Source organism: Lineus longissimus, chromosome 3 (assembly GCF_910592395.1).
Source record: "Lineus longissimus chromosome 3, tnLinLong1.2, whole genome shotgun sequence".
NCBI classification, from domain to species: Eukaryota; Metazoa; Nemertea; class Pilidiophora; order Heteronemertea; family Lineidae; genus Lineus; species Lineus longissimus.
In genome coordinates, this window is record NC_088310.1 from 27,474,983 (window position 1) to 27,496,598 (window position 21,616).

At 42.5% G+C, this 21,616-nt stretch overlaps 1 protein-coding gene across 13 annotated transcripts in view; it reads right to left on the minus strand.

Moving 5' to 3' along the window:
• Positions 1–413: 413 nt before the first annotated feature.
• The window catches only part of LOC135484505 (protein unc-79 homolog), a 33,420-nt gene continuing 12,217 nt past the window's right edge, over positions 414–21,616 (minus strand). For 4 of the 13 annotated variants that reach the window (XM_064766041.1, XM_064766036.1, XM_064766038.1 and 1 more), the window contains 31 exons: positions 21,352–21,528; positions 21,009–21,132; positions 20,511–20,777; positions 19,712–19,979; positions 19,375–19,478; positions 18,589–18,737; positions 18,120–18,277; positions 17,654–17,835; positions 17,134–17,335; positions 16,117–16,305; positions 14,138–14,251; positions 12,894–12,929; positions 10,689–10,810; positions 10,271–10,453; positions 9,952–10,134; positions 9,259–9,409; positions 8,596–9,104; positions 7,833–8,496; positions 7,529–7,697; positions 6,870–7,151; positions 6,512–6,630; positions 6,178–6,290; positions 4,627–4,866; positions 4,194–4,409; positions 3,779–3,958; positions 3,385–3,560; positions 2,825–3,065; positions 2,480–2,617; positions 2,232–2,249; positions 1,271–1,348; positions 414–967 (listed from right to left, as the gene is read on the minus strand). In XM_064766041.1, coding sequence (XP_064622111.1) covers positions 743–967; positions 1,271–1,348; positions 2,232–2,249; positions 2,480–2,617; positions 2,825–3,065; positions 3,385–3,560; positions 3,779–3,958; positions 4,194–4,409; positions 4,627–4,866; positions 6,178–6,290; positions 6,512–6,630; positions 6,870–7,151; positions 7,529–7,697; positions 7,833–8,496; positions 8,596–9,104; positions 9,259–9,409; positions 9,952–10,134; positions 10,271–10,453; positions 10,689–10,810; positions 12,894–12,929; positions 14,138–14,251; positions 16,117–16,305; positions 17,134–17,335; positions 17,654–17,835; positions 18,120–18,277; positions 18,589–18,737; positions 19,375–19,478; positions 19,712–19,979; positions 20,511–20,777; positions 21,009–21,132; positions 21,352–21,528 — 5,977 coding nt within the window. In that variant the 3' untranslated portion in view covers positions 414–742. The remainder of the gene's footprint in view (positions 968–1,270; positions 1,349–2,231; positions 2,250–2,479; positions 2,618–2,824; positions 3,066–3,384; positions 3,561–3,778; positions 3,959–4,193; positions 4,410–4,626; positions 4,867–6,177; positions 6,291–6,511; positions 6,631–6,869; positions 7,152–7,528; positions 7,698–7,832; positions 8,497–8,595; positions 9,105–9,258; positions 9,410–9,951; positions 10,135–10,270; positions 10,454–10,688; positions 10,811–12,893; positions 12,930–14,137; positions 14,252–16,116; positions 16,306–17,133; positions 17,336–17,653; positions 17,836–18,119; positions 18,278–18,588; positions 18,738–19,374; positions 19,479–19,711; positions 19,980–20,510; positions 20,778–21,008; positions 21,133–21,351; positions 21,529–21,616) is intronic. The other 9 variants (XM_064766039.1, XM_064766048.1, XM_064766045.1 and 6 more) reach the window with 9 other exon arrangements.

Below are 21,616 nucleotides of genomic sequence, written 5' to 3' on the forward strand. Positions count from 1 at the left end.
TGAAGACAGATCAGTGCCATGGTGTATTGGGGGAACAACCCATCTAGGAGACAGATCTGTGCTAGCTCTGGGTGATTTGAGGAACACCCCATCTTGAAGACAATTCAGTACTAGCTCTGGGCAATGGTGTAATGGGAGAACAATCTATCTTGAAGACAGATCAGTGCCATGGTGTATTGGGGGAACAACCCATCTTGGAGACAGATCTGTGCTAGCTCTGGGTGATTTGAGGAACACCCCATCTTGAAGACAATTCAGTACTAGCTCTGGGCAATGGTGTAATGGGAGAACAATCTATCTTGAAGACAGATCAGTGTCATGGTGTACTGGGGGGACAACCCATCTTGAAGACAGATTAGTACTAGTTTATGACTTTGACAATGTATTGGGAAATAATCAATTGAAGTCACATGAAACATTCACATACGGTTAACTTAGCAACTTTATTTACACTAGCATAGTCTATACACATTGCACATATGTCTCGTTCAATTACTAACATCACAGCAAAAGATATATCAACACCACTCTAGTTTCAATGACAGTAATGGAACTACATGATAAAGGTTTTGTCTTCACCCTGATACAACCCCCACCTCTCCAAGAGTAAGATGGAGCTCACAGAAATTAAATCCATTTCTCTAAAAAACCTTTCAGCACCAATTATACATGTAGAACGCAGTTGTCCATGCTTTTCTACCAACCCTAGAACTGAGTCACGTAGCAGTCGACCGAACCCAGTTTACACGGTGTAGAACTGTGTAGCAGCAGATGACTGAACCTCGATCTGACCAAGTTTGAATTGAAGTCGCTTCAACCATTTCATCAGGACATTTGCCTCACTGCCACTATCATCCTTGGTTTGCTTGGGTGGTTCCCAGTTCTGGCATGTCTGAAGCCTCACTTGTAGGTGGCCTGGCAGCTGGGCATGATAGGTGAACAGGACTGGAGTCCACAGGGCAAACAGCTGCAAAGAAAGACAGATCCATATACTCAGCTACTATTACTTATACACTTAAATCCAGCTCTGAAATGCCAATTAAACAGCTTATTAGACGTCTAGATAAATTTTTGTGTCTTTCGTCTCTAAAAAGGAGTTGTGAATGGTTGTGACATGGACTATCTCCTTCAAATTATTAATCTCAGTCAGAGAAACCCAGAGACAGTTCAATTATGTAACCTTGAAGTAAGGGCATTACGGAGTGCAGAGGTTTTCTGGGACTTTGAGATATTTGACAACGTAGAGGTTGAAAGTTCTTGTTCCAGTTACCTTTGTCAAGACGGTTGAGTTACATTCTTGCAATGCTTCCATCAGACTCAGGAAGTGAAGGTTGACCATCTCTGCCAGCTGAAGGACAATTGCAAACAGACTGATCAGGATTTGTATGCAAAACACATGCCTTTACAGAACAGAAAAAAAGAGAACGCAAAATGGCTGAGAAAGAGTCAGACGGAAATCATGCCAAGAGACAGGGGGAGAGGTCTCAATGTCTTTTAGGAGTGTCTCAGCGAACTCACTCCAAGCTCTCCAAACTGGGATATGTCAAGCTCTACAATCTGGGTTTTAACTAGACTTTGCCTATAGCTCAGTAGCGGGCAATGTGTTGATTGATGCTACATTATACTTATTTGAGGCAACGCTTGATATCATGTTCAATATTAGACATTTACTAAGTGCATGAATGCATGCTTTATCATTGATCGAGATGAAACAACATGAATTTAAGTATCATGCATACATGAGTGCACATACTTATTAGTGGATTTTCCTGCTCAATGCAGTGTTTTTGTGTTAGTAATGTATGCAGTACCTAACATGTTTTAGTGTGTGTACATCAATAGTGCAATGAACATATGAGCCCGATACATGAACCAGAACAAGATTACGCAAGTTGGTTTAGTTGGTGCGATATCAGTGGAGAGGCAAAAGGGACTGTTCATCCGGCAGTGATCTGTTCCGTTAGATACAATTAGACCCTAGTGATAGGATGATGGGACAAGTTGTGCAACAAATAGAGTATAAGTGGGCACAGGTAACTGATCCAGCAAGGTTAAGTCCACTTGAATTGATTCAATTACAAGCATCCCGGTCAAGCAGGACATAATTTTCTGATTTCTTCCATACATATTGAAACTGTTCTATGAAGAATGTGAAGTGTGAATATAACGGGTGAATCAGTAAACATGTAGACTTGTGCATGTGACAGAAAGTGAGAGGAGGACCTGCAAACCTCAAGAACTGGTTTGTCCTGAGCGAGGAATAAAATGTAAACAGTACAGGAATGATTACATAGATGCTATTCAGCTAACTTGGTAATACATGTAGATCTAAGCCTATTTAAACTTTCATTTAGTCATCTCAAGGATGAAAAGTCCTTTTTGTGTTTGGTGACATCCTTTTGCTTTTGAGCAAGTGTCCCTTTGTGAAATCCAGCTTCTTTATAAAGTTTTGAACTTGTGGTACTTTGAATCATCTTACCACTTTTGAATGAGAGAGAAGTTGCAGCACTCCAGGTGTCACTCGGCCCCAGAAGTCCATCACTGTGTACAAGGCAGCACTACTTGCCTCCGAGTGGGGGTTGTGATTAGCTGCCGTCTCACAATACATGGTCCAGAGCTGAGAATAGAACAAGTACACTGTAATTACAAACCTGGTGAATGCAAACAAAAGCCTGTCTTTCTTGAAATGAGGGCAATGTGGGTTACTGGTTTCTTGCACACGGGTCTTAGTTAGTAAGTTTGCTCCTCAAATATCTAATATGATAAAGAGACTGACACTAGTGCAGTGAAAGGATTTGGCTATTAGTAATTTACAAAGCCTTACCTGACATAATATGAAAGCATGAAACAGTGATGACATGTGGAGCACTGATGCCTTCGACTGCTCAGCAAATCCTGTCATGATGACCATTATGTGCTCAGAGATATGGGTGCTGGCCTCTAGTGGGATTGGCTGACACTGGATACTGCCTGTTGAGTGGGTTACGGCCGTGTGTGTCAGCGAGCCAATCAGAATCCAGGAGAGCAGACGAATGTGACCGACACAGTCGATGAACTCTTTCGGTCTGTCGGGAAGAAAGTTGTATACAATTACTTTGATAATGAAGCTCAAATGATCATGGAGGACATTGTAACCTTGGGCTAGTAACATTCTTCAACTGTTACCTCCTTGAGTGAGAAGAATAGAGAAGGTTCCTTGTACCTGATGACCTCACCATGTCAAGCAAACCTGTGATTGATTCTCCCTACCTAGTGAAAGAGGGAGCCAATAACCCCAACTGGCAGATGGAAGAAGATAAATGCAGCTACATAACTGACTCTTGGCATGTCACAACAGGTCGTTGTAGGGGACAGTAGCCATGCGTAATAAGGGATGATACTTACCCTTGTTGCATGGCAGACGGTGGGTGATACAACCACGGTAAATAGCGACTGATAGCACGGTTATCACGACCGTTACTGCGAGTAAACTCCAGGGCAGTGAACTGGGAAATGGCCGACTTCAGATGGCTCCCCAAAGTGTCCTCATTCAGGTTCTGGGCGCCACCTTTCATGTTGCTCTGTAAATAAATAAAATGTGAGACCCATCCATGACCGAGGTCGGGTGTAAGAGTAATCATTTTCGGTTTGTTCCAGCGCTTTTTCGTTACACACAACGTTCTGGTTTGACTTGGAAAGAGCACAGAGCAGTGTCAGCACCTCGGAGAACTTTGAAACCTCCCGAATGCAAGTTTGATTCAGAAACCAGTCATTGACGTCTCACTTTGCTTCCTCTTACCTTGACTTTATTGATGGTATGAAGGTCAGCGATGAACTCAACACAGTCACTAAGATGTTGCCTCATACATTCACTGGCGCTGGTACTCAGCAAAGAATGAGTCTGAGGATTGAAGCACGTGTTCAGGCCCTCAACAATATTGGTCGGCCCAATGGTGCCACCGGCATCAATCACAACAAACTAGAAGAAAATGTGAAGAGGAGGATTTCACCAGAGTAGGTGAGGAGGCGGAGCTAAAGAAACCGAAGTGGATTAATCCAAGTGCGCATCCAGCATTTTCCTTGCCAAATTAAAACAAGGTGCCTTAGACACAATATCATTTGTAAGCAACATTTTGATTGGTGAATTTCTTTTCAATTACGCTGGATGAACAAATCTGACAGCTTGTAACTTATCACATCAACGATGGTCTTACCTGGACCAGCATCAAGAGATTCTCATCAGGTAGGACAGTCTTGAATTTGAGCGCCCCCACCAGTTCAAAGATCACACTTCTAGAGAGCAGTAGCTTATCACGGTCCTTGCTGAAGGCTCTGTTGCACAGGGAACACAGGTCGATCAAACTCTGTAGCTTGAATGAGCAGTTCTGAAGCATGAAACTGATCAACTTTGAAAACGGCTCCAAAATACCCTGGAAAGTTAAAAAGAAAATGGAGGAGTTTTTCAGCAAACGAGGAGAGCATACTCAAATCGTGAGAAGTGCTTGATGCCTTTATTGTCTCTGCTGGGAAAGCACGGTGTAGGGAACTAAGTTCTAGCTGCCATGAGGTTTCCACAGACCTGGTAGGGTCATCTCTACTGCAAGGAATGGAGGACTAGGATTTTGTAAATGGTGTAATACTACCTACCTTGAACTGGGAGAGGCCTGGTATCTTAAAGACCGAGATCATGATTTTGATGACAGCTGCCATGTCACACGGGTTGGGCAGAACTGCCGGCAGCTTCCTGAAGAACGCATCGAAGTGGGCGAGGATGTTTGGCCAGAGGGTATTGGGCGTCTCCAGGGTCAAGCAGTCCATGTATGCAGCAAGGTTCTCCAGGAGCAGCATGATGTTTTCTGATGGTAAACTCTTCTTGCTGTTCACACCCTGCAGAATGAAGGAGTTGAGAGCTACTTGTCGTCTGCTCAATCTCAAATGATTTTATCGTCTGCTTTGACAGCATCATGTGTTTTCATTGTTGCCACAGTGAATAAATAATGACTCTGTTTCAACTTATGATCCGCAATAGTGCAAATACATGTAGTACACGTATAATTTCAACAGGTGATTGCTCCTCCTTCTTAACCATGCTTACATATATACAATGTGGGACACCAAACTGAGAATCACGTTATTTCAACTTTGCTCTCTTACAATCAGAGTTAAAAGTAATCAGGTGGAACAACCTGAAGTGAAGATATCATGTCATCTAGCGCACATTCAATCCCAAGAACAATGGTTAAAAACATCAAGCTGAACTGTCATACACCAATCTTACAACACGCACCCCAGACAAAGCTGACATGGTGAACACCTTAGAACAAGAAGCACCGGAAGTGTTTCTACCAGAAGACACACCGAAGCAAACCATGCATCTGAAAGCTGAGGTCATACATGTGCAACAGCAGGTTACAATGCCACACAGTGTTACTGGGGGAAAATACTAACAACTACAACATCAGGATTAGGTTGGGTAGGCAAACTTGGAGTGGTCCACTTTTACAACACACCTACAAGTACCTAAAACAGCACAATCACACAATGACTAGGTAAGGCTTCGTCATGAACTCAACTCTAATAGATCAAATGAGGAATAAAGACTAGCTCCTGTCGAGAATGATAACAGGAGAAAACGATAATTGAGAGTAGTTATAAAAGTGCAAAATGTGAGAAAATTTCTGTTTGTTTAGGAAAACTTCAGGGCACTGATTGGAGGGACACAGTTAAACTTCACTTGTAATCTGGTCATGGCCTTCATGTATATCACAGAACATGTGATATGTCCAGCAATGTCCTCAATTCATTCACTTGTACAATGGATCTAAACTAGTGTCAATGGCATGGTCATATCCTATTCTTTCAAGTTTGCACCCACACAACAACTTACGAAAATCATTATGCTGAAATGTATGATGCCTAGTCAAATGATGGTACATGTTTTACCAAGTTTCAAAGGCTCAATTATCATAACTTGTTCATTGTACCAAACAAATTTCAATGATAAATTTTTCCGATTTTTAGTTCCTAGAATGTTTTTCTCTATAATCTCTGGACAAATGGTGCCCCATCTTGTGGGTTCAAATCCCAGTCTCTGGAGTTGTCCTCCATCCTGATTTACATTGAGTGTATCTGGTAGCATGCAGGTGTTGATAAGAGATTAGTTTAACTTTAGAGTTGATCCACTCAAGATAAGCCTACCTCCGTGTCGGAATCAGATGAGCATACCTCCAATATGAACTGCAGCGGTGAATAGCAGTTTAACTCGGGGAAGTCTACCAGGGCACTCGCCATCGTTTTCATGAAGTCAGGTTCTGCAAGGAAAAGGGAGAATCACCTTTCAAGAGAACTCTCAACAGCCATCCATAGCGTCATGCATCATGTGTCATTATGAGACCAGTCTTTCAGCCCGTTGCAGTGTGCATAATGAAGCACCGGAGTGACATATCGGTCCGCCACAGTGAATTGTTAATGTCTATGTCAGCCAGTGAGTTAAACACCACTCCCCCCAAGTAGCATAAAGAAGACCGCTTACCATCTATCCTGCTCTGGAACAGCTGTGGAAAGATTCCATTGGGAGCAAGCTGGTGTAGGGTGCATCTCAGGAACTGCCTTGCCACGCTCACAGAGTTTCCAGGCACTATTAGATTATTACTGAAAAGTGTAACGTATACAATCCTATTTACTTCAATACGATACCAGCACAATTAAGGTAAAAAGAATCCATCAGGCTTGTGAAGGAACCAAACCCGGTAGAACTTGTCATTCACTTGGCCAATAACCCAAATTGATGCCCAATCATAGGGGCACACAGAAACTTATCAGAACCTTAGCGGAAATGGCTCCAAGCTACATGTAGAGTGAAAGAAGAGGGAGTGAAGTGTGACTCTTACCAATCATACTGCCATGAGTATGGGTTACTAGCTGCTATAGTTGCCACAGACTGCAACATATCAAGGAGATAAGGAGCAGCCAGGCCAGGCTCTCGGTGGATAAACGTCGCCAAACAGATGATGCACAGACTGATAATATCCTCATCGTACTGCTCTAAAACTGCATGGCATTCTGGGCAACGTTCCACGATGACGTTCTCGGCATAGCGAGGATTCGGTTTCTTGACCGATGTTGAGCTGCTACTCTGTTGGGACTTGATCAAGTCTGCCTTTCTTGGTCTCCTGGAACAAACAGATCATTCACAATGTATTGTAACATCAACTGTGAATACATATTGTTTTGATTTGTAACCCATTTCGGTAGGCTGGCCATTTCATGAGACTAACTGTTATTAACTGAAACTCAGTCCTGGACTTGAAGGATGAATGTAAGCAAGTCAGGGGACAGATTATGTGTTCAGAATACTGAAATGAAGATATAGGCCATATCGTACCACTCCTCTTGATAGCATGTCACGTGTCCGGTGCCAGCCATGTAGTGGCCTACACGGAGTGAACTTGATTGGAAGAATGACACAAAATATCATGCCTATATTCCCCTGGCACGAGTCCAAGTTCACCAGTGATTCACTAACAGACATGAGGTACATGATTCCTACCTTTGTTTCTTTTCTTTGCCACTTTTCGGTTGATCATGATGCTTTGAATCAGCCAACTCAGGTATGATTTTCTGAAGCTCAACTGTGGTTAAACCCGTCTTTCTGGACTTTCGCTGACGAAAGTTTGGTTTCAATAAAGGACTTGCATTTGGGCTGTCCTCGCATTCACCTATAGAGAAAGGAGATCAACTTTAGATAGATTGCCACTATAATGACAGTCTAGATCAAGATGATGGACTTCTGAACAGCGTAGCTTTGATACCAGGAAGGAAATTAAGAGTGATTTACATTAACTTCAACTTACTTTCAGCTTGAGCTGCTGGGTCAATGAGTGGCTTGAGTAACTCCCGTCGTTCAGATGTTACAGAGAGCGAATCAGACACGGTTGAGTATGTCTGATCACTGGTGCCAGTCGTACCAGACGTACTCACAGCACCATCATTCGTTGTATCCTTCATAGTGACATCTTGGGCCGTCGTCTGACATGTTGTGTATGAGTCACCGGAGCTATCTATAGTCTTAGTTTCTGCTCTTGTTGTCTCGGGTGAGGTATCGACTCTCTTCCGATCATTCTGCGACTCGAATTCCTGGATCTGTTGCACCATTTTGTAATCCACGTCCGGTGCAGGACCATCTTTACTACTCTGTTGCCGGATGATGATTTTTGGTGCGGCAGGATTGACTCTCTCTGCTGCGTGGTGAATACCGTTGCTGATATCACCACCTTTAGGAACCGTCCTGAAGATCGGGCTATCTGGGGGACGATTTGGACTGAGAGGCATATCATCTGTGTTGAATTCACCAGGTCGGATAGGCTCCACAACAAATTCTCCGCTTACTTTCGGTGTCACAACCTTCTTCTGTTGACTTTGTGGGCCGTCGGAAGCAGCATATTGTCGTGAACTCTGATTCAAATCTTTCAAAGCCTTTTCCATGAGATGTCTCTCGAAGCTTCTCTCCAGGGTTAACTGAAACAGTAGACACAAATTGATGATGTTTTTGGCTTTCAGCATGAGGCATAACACTTTCCAATTACACTTTAACATCACTTAGCATAAAAGACTTACCTTCACTGGTGAGCCTGGTTTGTCTTCCACATCCGACACATCACCAAACTCTTTCTCCACATCATTCTGAAGCTTCCACACTGAGTCAGGCTGCGGCGTCTCCGGTGCAGACCCGGGCGACTCCATCTTGATCAAAGCAGTCTCATCTGTATTCAATTTCTTCGGCGAGTCATCTCCCTTTTTACCTGATTCCTCACTTGTTTGTGATTGGCTCTCTTCCTGGTGGAAGCTATAATCAGGCAGCTGACGCGGCGTGCGACGTGTCACCTTCTTCTTCGGTGAGAGGATTTTAACCGTCGGCGGTGAGGAGTCCAAATCTGATGCAGTCTCGTCTGTCCTGCCATCACTTTCTGATCTTAATTTCGTGTAATGGACTGTGCTTTTTGCAGGTGATGTCACACTGATAGTGACCGCATCACCGGAGGATTGCTGGGAGTCCGTCGGACTCTGTGGCGGTGTCTCCGTCTCCTGGATTTGCTCCAAGTCTCCAACAGAAACGTTGCTTGTGTCTGAAAAAAATATAATGCCACTTTCATCCAGTATTGGATCCAGTAACTTGTTGCTAGAAAATACATCAAACCAATATTCCAAAGTTGATCTTAAAGTTATCATTAGCATGCATGCAAGACAAATTCCTGTTTGTTTTTGAACATGTACACGAACCTCTGCCTCTGTTCCTGGGGATAACAGGACTAGCGGGTCCAAATGTATCGTCATGACGTCTACAGCGGTGATGTTGAGCATCAATCGTGTTCAAGATGATCCTCACAAGTATCGTGACGATACCTGATAGTGCAGCGGTATTGTATTGATACTGAAAACAAGAGAAGACCGATAAGAACTTTGTGTTGTGGCCCAAACTTAGAGCAGACTGGCCTCCTTAGCCCTGGTTGTCCTGCAGCCAGCCCAGAAGAGAAAAGTCTAAAATCAAACTGGGCAAAGTCTCGACATCAACAAGGGGAAGGGTATTGTCCTATGGTGGCAGAGCTTTTCAATGTGCTGCTCCAACCCTGTGGAATCAACTCCCTGCCAATATCAGGAAGGTCGAGAGGACTTCTGTTTTTGCTCGCCATCTCAAAACCTTCCTCTTTGCTCGCTACAATAGACAATCATAATTTCTTTACAGTGTCACCAATCACAATTCTGTGGAATCTGGCACTTTAAATACTAGTCATTTTCATTTCATTTTCATTTTCAACAAGGAGCCCATCTGAAAACATGGTGGAAAAGGTTTTTAAGTTTCACATGATGGTCCTAGCCACATGCATGCAAATTATCATACAATTTGTTATTTTCCCTCTCCTAGCGACCCCCTTCAATTAGCATTTGGCTTGCAGCTGCCTAAACCCAACCTACCTTGTACAGCACAGTTAAGAATGTAAGGAGCCATGTTAATCTCGTGTGAGGCTCGAGGAACCACAAGGTGTAGTTAGGTGGCTGGTAGTCGGTAGCGTATCGTTGGGGCGAGGGACTGTAGGCCAGTAGTGACAAACACAATGGTAGGATCGTGTTCCCAAGCGTGAAGTTGTTGTCCAGCACCTAGAGGAGGAAAGAAAAGGTCTGTTAGACACTTTTGTGATCATCAATGTCGGTTTATTCTACGGTAGCCCCCAATGAAATAACCAGCTACATCTGGGCCAAGACACACTCTTTACTCTTTACAACTTTTACGCACCTGTGGTAATCCCGACAGGAAAGCATTGAAGACAGTCGAGCATCTCAGTTTGAACGGAGGAACACTAAATGCCTTCTCTGTCTGGTTATATCCAAGTAGCACATTCAAGTGACGCAGCACAATGCTCTGGGCCTTCACGGAATGGCGGTCATCAGTCATGGAAGTTCGCTCACATGCCATGAACTGAAATAGTAGACATAATGAGATTGATAATGAGACAGGCCATACCAAAAAAACCAAGATTGTTCAATCAGAGGACTTAGGCGTATAGGCAGCCATTATCCCCCACTTCAATGGTATGTCGGGTGAGGTGGAGGGGCAGTGCAACAGGACCAAATGTGCAAAGATCACATCTGTATAAGTCAATCCATCTACGCTTCATTGCGATGACCGTTTGACCCCGATGATGTTGACGTACCTTCATGAGTAGAGCGGACAGCTGGTGGACTGTGTCTCTGTCAACGCCTTCGAGATCCATGGCCCTCTGGAGTAGTGCAGCAAAGTTACTCTCCTCATCGGTGAATTCTCTCAGCTGGCCACCTAGGGGAAAACTTATTATGTTCTCGATGTTCAGCTTTTCTTGAAATCACCCAAAACAGATATCTCATTCAGGGCAGCTTATTTTGGTATCATTACTACTTCAAAGCATCGTTTCGTAAAGATCAATGTTGCTTACAGCAAAGGTGCCTTCAATAAGAGATTATTCTAACAATTTGTTGGGCCATGAACTAACACTGAGCTCTTGAAGGATACAGTTGACAAACTCAAAAGTATGAAGTTTTATGAACCAGATATGACCAGAGTGACCTTGACACATTACTCAGTATAAATTTTCTCAAAAAATTGGAAAATCATCATATCTCTGGTGTTTGTTGTTGATGTGCTTAGCTGTATCAAGTGTTAAGGTGTTGAAGTGTTAGTAAAGCATAAGAACAAATGTGAAGCATGGTTAGTTAAGTCTGATCAAGTCGTAACGGTGATGTGTGTTTAATTGATTCGAGTACAACTTCGAGCAGCCAGACACTACAACACCTACATTTCAATGCAGTTTACTGCTACCCACCAAATAAAAGTGCTAATTAGTCAAATAGTTGTCACGTGCAGATTGAGAATTTCTCGATGCATTTTCAAGTAAATTTCAAGCAAACATTCCTTTCTAATACCGGTACCTATAAGGCATGCATGCAACGACAAGAATGCACTGAAAAGTTGCCCAGGGCTGGAAGGGCTGCTGTGCAGACGGTAGATCCTATCCTGAGGTCTTGAAATATACTTGTACATGTACATATACATGTTACGGGGAGAATTAGAGATGCCTGTACATTTCAATGAATAACCTTCCACTAGAAAGTTGTCATCTTAAAAACAGTGTGAATGTTTCTTCTATAAAGGAATTCTTCAGTATTTGGTCTTTGGCAATAGTTTCTATCACAGCAATTTGGATGCTAAGTTTATTGTGTGCAAATGTTGACACTTGTGTTAACTCAAATAGCTTGTCTCTGGCAATGTCCAGTATGTCTCAATGAGTGTTGGTTGGTTTTTATTGTGTATTTTTGTTTGTCTTTTAATTGCTTCAAACCAGGAGACTGACTGCTGAAAGCATGAAGATATGGAGGGTCAAAATGCAACATAATCACACGTGAGAGTCAACATTCAGGATGCAGGGGCACCAAACCACCAATTGTTCATGGACTTTATCAAGCTGACAGTCCTTGATGTCTCATCATGACCGGTCAACATCGTTACTTGCACAACATCTGGCAGAGCAGAAACTGGTCGGAATATCAGACAATGAGGAGGCAATACCAATATGACGTTATTTACACGATGAGGAAATGAAATAAACTGGCAGGCAAATGGAATGAACGTTTTGGATGATTGGATTTGAACCGTAGGATTCTGCTAAAGCAAACGTGAAACTATCAGGCGTAATAATCTGATGAGATCCCAACCAACATCTGCCACATTTATGAACACACAGTGCAGACATGTAACATGTAAACACCGAGGTAATCAAGGCAAGGACAACAACAAACACTCCAAACATAATCAGGACAGTGTAACGTATCAATATGTTACACTGCCTGGAGCATACAACACAAACTACACTCCAGACTTAGTGCGGGCAGTGCACATCCCCTGTGATTTACAAGGGAGTCACACTGCGTGGAGTGTACAACAAAATACAGCAGACGTTGTCTAAATGTAACAGCATCACTTGTGGAGTTACAGACAGCGGGCAGACAGCTAAAGTCACTCACTATCCGTGTCTAAACCTGCTGTAATCAGGTGTCAAATCAACTAGAATACGACTCAAATTTGTATGAAAAGCTGGAAGCGTTGATTAAAGGAAATAAAGAGGAGAATAGGGACCACTGTAGCGCAGTAGGGCAATGAGGACTGACCTGCCAACAAAACTTAATAAACAATCAAAGTCATATGAACTTATTAGAAACATTTGGCTCTTAACTCAAAACTTAAAATCACGTTTATGAAATTCACACCCTTAGAATTCTACATAATGAAGACGGAAAAGATTACGCTTAATTGTTTTAACGAAATTCACACTTTTAAACTGCTACATTTAAAAGACTATTAGTAGATTTAGTTTGACTGATTATACCCTTTTGCTGTTTATTGCTGTTCACGTCTCGTTTGCCTAGATTTGAAATTTAGAAATAGAAAGTGTGTTTAGAAATTTGAAGTGAATATATCTATACTAGAAGTGCAGCAGCAAAGACCTATGTTGATTTGAAGAACAGGCAGCACCACCATATGGTAAAGAATTCAACTAAAATCTGATTGTTTCGACGCCAATGCAGATAGGCCGGACAGATCACCACACGGACGTTGAATTAGTTCAATTTCTGTCTGCGTGGTGGTGCCGTCTGTCTGGCCAGAGATCTTGGCCACGATTCTGGAAAAGACAATGTGGATCAGATAAAGCATGTGTGATACATTTGAAAGAGATGTAGTCGCAGAAACCATAAGGAAACTTGTCTCCAAATTGACCAATGTTGTTTTTTGAAGTAAGGAATGTATACACAAAACTGGATGTATGATATTCGTTACTTTTAGTATACCAATGATGATATTTCACGTTTTACCACAACAGTGTGCTAGACATTTTCATGGCTAAACTATCTGACATTAGGCCTACTTATCTATGTTAATCACTAACAGAGGTCACAAGAGGAGCTTTTGGGGTGTACGGATAACATCTGGGTCCAAATGCCACATGGGACGCTCCAAGGGGAGGGACGTGGGGACTATCAAAATAACACCCAAATATGTCTACTTTGTCTGTTTTAAGTCTTGGGTTTTAATTGTTACATTTTTATGGGACTAGGTTTTAATGGTTATCAGCTCGAGTCAACTAACAGCAGGGAAGGCTAGTTGTTACAATTTCTGGCAGTTACTGGGGTGTTCATGTTATAAAGCCAACATTTTTATGAAAGGAGCAAAGGATATTTATGTTCTTTAAATGTTCAGACGATCTGGTGAATAGTTGTGGCAATGTATTGTGGGTAGAAAGAAACAATTTAGCCAAAATGTCAAAAAGGGATCACTGAACTTCGGTGGGTATTCACATCCCATATTATTATTACTTCTTTACACTTTCTCTGGAGATTATGGAATGAGCCAATGTATGGTTTAAGATGTTACCAATCAATAATATATCTTTCTATCATTATTTGACCAAAAATAGATGAGAGAGACTGATCTATTTTTGACTTATGCTGACAGGTCTGAATATTTATAAGCAATATTATGACATCACTACGCATAGAGAAAAATTGAGAAAAGACATCAAAAGTATGTAAAATTGTAAAAAGATCTGTGGTGACTGAAACTGTTTGACTCTACCTGGAAACCCGTAATTACCAAACATTCCCATTCCAAATTTGAATGATGATTGACGGCGACGACCGAGGTTAAACTGCGGGGCAGACTGTTGCCGGATGTAAGCTTTCTCTTTCTCTGCAATGAAATCACAGTACACAGGGATGAGACATGTTCAAATGCAACCCAGGGGGTCATGGGAGGACATTTGAAGCCACTGTTAAAATTTAAGAAATATTTTGAAAATGCCAAAAATTTTGCCAACAGTTTTGCACTAGTCATACAACTTGCCAAAACATCAGATACTTTATGTGTAGTGCACGATCTTGTCAAAGATTTCAATGAAAATCAGATGTTTTATCAGCATATGTTATGATAAAACTGATGAAGAGTTTGAATCATCAGAACTGCAACAAAGACTAAAGGGAAAAGGTCAGATTGTCTCATCTCTGAGTACAGTACACTATCCGATCTATCGCAGTGTATCTTGTAACTTCAATACACAACCTGGATCACTAAATTTCAGATCTTGAATACAGCACAGAACTAAGGTATGAACTGAAATAATCATATCTAAAAAGAAACCGAGTATGCACTCTTTGACTTTTCGTGCTGAAAGATAGAACTTTAAACATTAGGATGGTTAGTAGGCAAAATGTTTGAATGTTCTCCAATGTTAGTGAAATTTCGGTAGTAGTTTTTCCCTCCTTGGAATCCACCAAGTCAAGCCGTTCATCATTCACTGGAACAACCGTAGCATTCCAGACAAACAAGATCACCAAAAATGGCAGACGATATCATACTCACAAACGAGGTCCAAAACTGGTTCAATGGGGTCAATGACATGACAAAATGGTCGACCTTTACTTGAACACTTCACACTGAACTCTCAAGGTCACCAGAATCACGTCTGCTTGTCAAAGTGACATCACAATGAAAACAAACAAATGGAAGAAAGAAGTCTGGAAACACATTGAGTATCCACCATTCATAATCATGACACTGTCGCATGATTTGCAAATCATTTAAAAGCATATAATTTGGTCCTTCTGTTGTGATATCACTTTTAACACATAAGAGCATTTGTTACATCACTGTTATGACTAAACTCTATGATAAACTTTACTGGGATACAATGTACCTTTAAAACGTCAACCAACAACTTCCATAATATAACTCATGCATTCATTGAACAGGTTGGAAACACTGTACACAAAATATCCAACAAATTTCCACAGAATATAATTTGGACAATTCATGCGATGATGAACAAAGGAGATGATACAGAGTATGGGCTAGCCTTTGCTTTAGGACCCAGTGAAGCAATTTACGCAGTTTAAGCCTTGCAGAATGCCCTGCATGCATCACAGGAGTAGAGGCTCATAGACATAGTGTATTTGCAAGATTCAAACGCCCACCACCAATTTTTCCTCTCAGCGCCTACCAGTACTAGTAGTGGGATCCTGATCATAACAATCATTAGGCGTTAACCATTTTCTGACCACTGTAACAAATGTGGTTTGTTTAGTACTGCTAACTGAACAGAAAAATCGAAAATGATATAACTACATCAATCCTGCACCTAACTTCAAAGAAGAGAAATGCTTTGACCCTGCTATTGTAAAGCCATCTGACTTGAGTTACCAGTTTCAGGACTGCATCAAACTGCCCTACTGTTCAGACCCCACCATCACACACGAAGATGCCTCTCTAACACTAAAGACGCCTAAAACTGAATACTCGGAGTGAGATTATTGGTAAATACAGAAGTTCAAACTCAATCGCTACCAGACCTCAGGTCAAATGGTTTCTGAAAAGTAAAGCCAGGATAGAAAACCCTAACTAAGAATTCAAACCGTTAATTTCAAACTACTTTAGACTGAATAAGGACAGTAGAGAAGAGAGAATTTAAGCCTACGCTAAGAACTCAGATGACTAAGGACTGCATACCGTTATCAAACCCAAGAGACGCCTTAATCTCATTATTGTCTCTTTCTACTTACCTTTCATAGCTGGATTGATAGCGGTCTTTGCCACAAGATGGAGTGGGACAGAACATGCTCGGCGATATGGTGGCTTAGCTAAGAAACTCTCGCTGACAGATCGTACACTATCCGTCCTGGCCAGAGCGAATCTCGCTCGGTTCAGTTTCCTTATGAAGTGTTCACTGTCTCGCGCACTGCTTGTTAAGTCTGCAAGATTTAGGAAGTTATGGGACAGAGGTAACACAGATTATCGTAAGTCATGGTGCAGATTAAAACATAGGTGGATAGTATTCAACACCAGGAACAAAGGTGGCCTCAATATTGTGAAGATTAGATGTTGTCTACTGCTATCAGGCATGAAGAAAATTAGTATATTAAGAGCAAGTTGTTAACTATGGTTATTCATGAAGCAAATTCATCCTCAAGGACTGATGAAGGATGAATTTAGACAACAGTTATACGTTATAACTGAATATTTCAAATGATGACAGCTGTCCAATTTCGATGACTTCATCAGCCCCTTGGGTTGGTTAGTTTCAAGATTCAGCAGAACTACAGGAGTGATAACAATTCTGTTATACTATAGTTGAAGCAGCGTTAATGCTGGTTATGAGAGAAATGGCAAATTCATTCCACATTAATATATGAAGAATATTCTTACCCTATAAGCTTCAAAACTTTCTAAACTCAAGCCAATAGACAATCCCCAATGAAAATGAAATGAAAATCCCCCAAAATTGTTGAATTTTTTCACAAGTTCAAAAATCTGAAAAATTTTCAAGGTCAAAATTTTTTTTTTGACTGATGATGTTTCTTCATTTTGAGCAGAAGAAAGAAAAACAAGTGAAAAAAATATTTTGACTTGAAATTTTTTTTTCATCTCCAGCATGACATATTTGCCACAATCAATTTCTTAACATAAATCATGGCAGGATTCGTCTGTACACAGCAATTAGGCCCTTTGGTCGGGTAGAGGGGTGAATGTACTTTGTTTATTTGATAAATACTTGTTTGTCAATCAAAGACGAGGAGTACCTGTTGCATACGGTATATCACCAGTGCTCTCCAGGTCAAGCTGAGCCTCCAAGGACAGAGTGTCGAATCGGTTCAGGAAGAATTCCCACGTCAACACCTGTTTATCCTTGATCAGCTTGTGGAGCTGGTGCATACGCTGCAGAATCATACAGCGATCGTTCATGACCGAGTCGAATTGGAACTCCAGACACACGCAGAGGCACTGCAATGTAACATAATTTGATTTAGACTTGAGCAATGACTTAAGATCTGACTGAAAGGCCACTTTTTATAACTTCCAAGAGTTTTTCATTGTTCTTCTTTTAGCATGTACACGAAGTTCACTTCTTCCTGTTGGTGTCAAACTTTCTGACATATCAGTTGACACGGCTCTGGCAAGGCCATTCAGTGTGGGTAGCACCTGCCAGTCAGGTCAGGTTTGTCCAGCGAACAAGTATATGCTTAAAGACAGCAACCCGCATCAAAAGATTTGCACAGCACCTTGGAGAACAAAATCAACTTCACTATTTCCAAATCTCACCTTCAAAGATGTTTCCTTGATCGTTTCTAAGTAAAGAATGGTCCTCTGTGCGACTGCTGACTTCATGTCATCCAGGGAGCCAATCAGATAGCAGAAGGCATGGGCAAGGGACGTCAGGATTGGTTGGTTGCTCTTGATTGCCTTCAGTTCCATCAGTCGAGCTAGGATGGTCACTTTCTCAACTGAAAGAGGAAGAATATAATTACTGACACAATGCTCGTTATCTGGACCAAGTAACTTTACCACGATTGGCTGATCGAGTTCCCTGAGCCTATGCTAGGACAAGCATAAGATAAAGGCCTGACCCATGTTAACAGTACCCTGTGATAGTCACCCCTTCCAACTGAGGTCGGAATCACCCGGCCAACGGCACTTAACACTAGTGTCTCCAAGCAATACGCTTACTATGAGATTATAACAAACACAAAAGGTGAAGTACATTTCTTAAGTGATTTTAAGTACCAACCTGCTGCAAATCTTAACCTCCAGTCATCATTGGTGAAGTCATGTTCAGTGAGGCCCCAGAAGATGTCAGCACCAGAGGGCAGGGTCAGGCAATGCAGCATCAATGGTACATTCACTGATGCAATATGAGACAAGTCAGCCTGCAGTAGCTTCCAGAGACTGAAAGAGGAAGATCATCATTAGACATAGTGAAGTAGTGTCCAGCGACATCCCTTTGGACAAGGCCAACGAGAATGGGGTTGTGAGATGCTCTCCATTCCGAAACTCCTATCTCCTACTCCTGGCACCAGGGGAGAAAGCTGGTTGTGACAGAAACGGGTCATGAACTAAACCCGCCATGTCACAGGTATACATCTAATCAATATATCGTTGCGCTCAATTGAAGGGAAAAAGAGTCAAAGATGGCCTGATAAAGATTTGAATGTAAGACAAGATCATGAAAGACTCAATAGCATGACTAAGTCACTTACTTTGGAAGGAGCATCTTCTTGAGGGAGTACTTCACAAACTCCTCAGTGTCCTTGGCAGCGTAATTGAGGCATTCAGCATGCAGACAGAGAAGCTTCAAAGTCTTCAGCAGATAGTAGATGGCCTGGTGGTCCTTCTCTCGACACAACTCCTGAAGTCAAATATTAAGGTCTGTGGTGTCATGATGTCCTGTGCTCATTTCACATAGTTTATTCAGTGGTGAGATTTTACCTTCACGTGTTCAGTTACATACTGGGGGAGACCATGTCAATGGCCAACTGTGCATGATGTTGTTATCGTGACTAGACCATTCTGTAACAGATACAATTACATGGGGGTGTATAATACGCGCCGGTCACCGATCCAAAGGTTGACCGCGCTCAACGTTGCTTAACTTCCACTCTGGGACCAACGCGCCAACCACTGGGCCATAAAGGAATTCCCTCATGGCCGGCGGGTTAAGCCGTGCCATATACGTGGGGGTACTATACATCATTCCCCCCTTCGGACAGAGATGGATCGTCCGCGATCCTACTTAGCGCTTCATGCGTCTCAGTATCGAACTACAAATCCAGAGCTCGCATCGCGTGGGAAGGTCTGCCAGATGTATTGTACGCGCCGGTCACCGATCCAAAGGTTGACCGCACTCAACGTTGCTTAACTCCCACTCTGGGGCCAACGCGCCAACCACTGGGCCATAAAGGAATTCCCTCATGGCCAGCGGGTTAAGCCGTGCCATATACCTGGGGGTACTATACAGGGGGGAGCTGCATGTCACTGACACCCACCTGCAGAAGAGCATAAATGAGCTGGAGATGAACTGGCAGTTGGTTCAGTTCAAACGATGGACCCTCATCCTGGTCATCGGCTGGAGGTATAGGATGGTGCTGACCTGCAGTAGAATAACAACAAATTGATCAGCAGGCAATCATAGGAGATTTTGTACCAAATATTTCATTCTTCTTTTCAGAAGAGCAAGATTAATCTTAAATCCTTATACATTTGGCCTTTTTTTCTTCTTTCGTTCACCACGTTTTAGACAGTCAGTCCGGATTTTATTATAAAGTCGGTGGTCCTGCGTAGCTGCTGGAGATCCTACAAATCAGCATCATAACAACAACTTACTGTGAACCTTTGGAATCTCTTCCACCTTTGGTAACTCCTTTTCGGGCAGTCTGACCGCATCTCGAGGCGTGATGAACTCCACTGCCTGGCAGCAGAGCTGATGCCAGAGAGCACACTTGTGGCACATGACACAGTTAGTGGAGACAACATCGGTGCAGGTGTGAGTACCGTCCCAGGGGGCATGCACCATCTTAGTAATGAGGGACATGATCTCTTTAGACATCTCGTGGAAGATGCTTTGGTGGCGCGGTGCATCCTGCAGCTCAGCCTGAAAATTTGAATTCAGAAGACATCAATGGTACATTTTGGTACCTTTTGCCTTTGTTAAAACTCAAGTGATCTATTCACAAATAATGAGGGACAGCAAACTCCGGATAGACTTCCATCCACACAGGCTTGATGGTCACCCATTTCTGCTCAGGAAGCATGTTGAAATCATTATAAGACAAGCCATTAATAGGAATCTCCAAGGCCTGGCGACAAGAATGTGAAGCTACTCTTACAGAGAAGAACTGAATGTCCTGAAGAGGCAAGGAAGCCTGCCAAAAACTGTAAGACACTGCTCTCTGGAGGCCCTATGCTCCATCAGGAGTAAATGAGGGAAGTTAGTATAGGTATGAGTGATGGTCCAAAAGTTAACAATCTGCTCCAACAGAGAACAACTAAATATCCTGGGAAGTGGTTAAGCCCAATAAGAAGTGCATGACACTGGCTTGAGGAGCCCCTTTGCTTGATCCGGATTCAAGGAGCTAAGTTAGTGTTGGTATAAGTTATGCCGTATAGAGTTGTCAACACAAACCTGTTTGAAGATCAAGTCAAGCATGTAGACAAAGCATTGCAGATTCAACTCAGATTCCTTGTTAACTTCATTAGTTGTGAACGATGGGGAGGGCTGGTCCCCTGGTGTCAGTGGAGGCTGCATCTCATCTGGTGGGGCACCTGGGGAGAGCGTGGCATGGACTGCCGCCTGCTGCTCCAGCTTGGCATCGATCAGGCTCTGGACGCCCGACTGGAACATGTGCACCAGGAGATGCAGGGGGATGATGATCTCCAGGGATGACAGAATCTGGAAAGCAGACGTTAAATTGTAATGTTTGATCCTGTATACTGACAGATCGTCTTTGAATAAGACAAAAAATGTAGGTTCTTTGCACCTGACAGTCTCAGAACATGAGTAGCTTTCTCCTGGCTGAGATCGGTCAGTGGCAAACAAACACACTTGGCACCCAATTTGAGTGGTATGTGCAGACAGTCACAGGGGCAAACACAGAAGTAGATTGGTTAGTACTGGATTTACCTGCATCCATAGAAGTGCCTGCTCCTGCACTGACGCTGTTGTTTCATCAAATCTGTCTGTGACGAACCCGTACATCCTGTCCACAGAGAATGGTAATGGACACATGTCAATGTCGAAGCCTTTGCTGGAAATGGAATGGGTCATGATCAGGGATGAAACGAAGCAAAGAGAGGCAGTTGACTCAAATACCAAGCTGGCCTCACCATATACATTACACTGTGCGTAGGCCTCTCATATTGAAGCCTTCAGCACAGGATTCAAAATCTATGTAAATAAGTGCTCTGTAACGTTATCTGTTGGTTTATCCTATTACCACTTATAACGAAACTGACAGGTAACATACCACAGGATGACCTTGAGTTCCGACAGTTCATCTTCTGACACCTCCGTCCTGATAGCTTCCAGCCAGTACGGCATGACGTAATCCCATACTTCAAAGGTTATGATGTCATACGGGATCAGGCAAAACAAACGGTTCAAGCCCTCCTTGATCTGGCTCGTGCGACTCGATAATGTGTCCCTAGATTAAGAGATAACAGTCAAAGTACAGTACAACTTCCAGGTAGTAGTCTACAATAGAGATTCATGCTACAATATTTTGAGAGAAC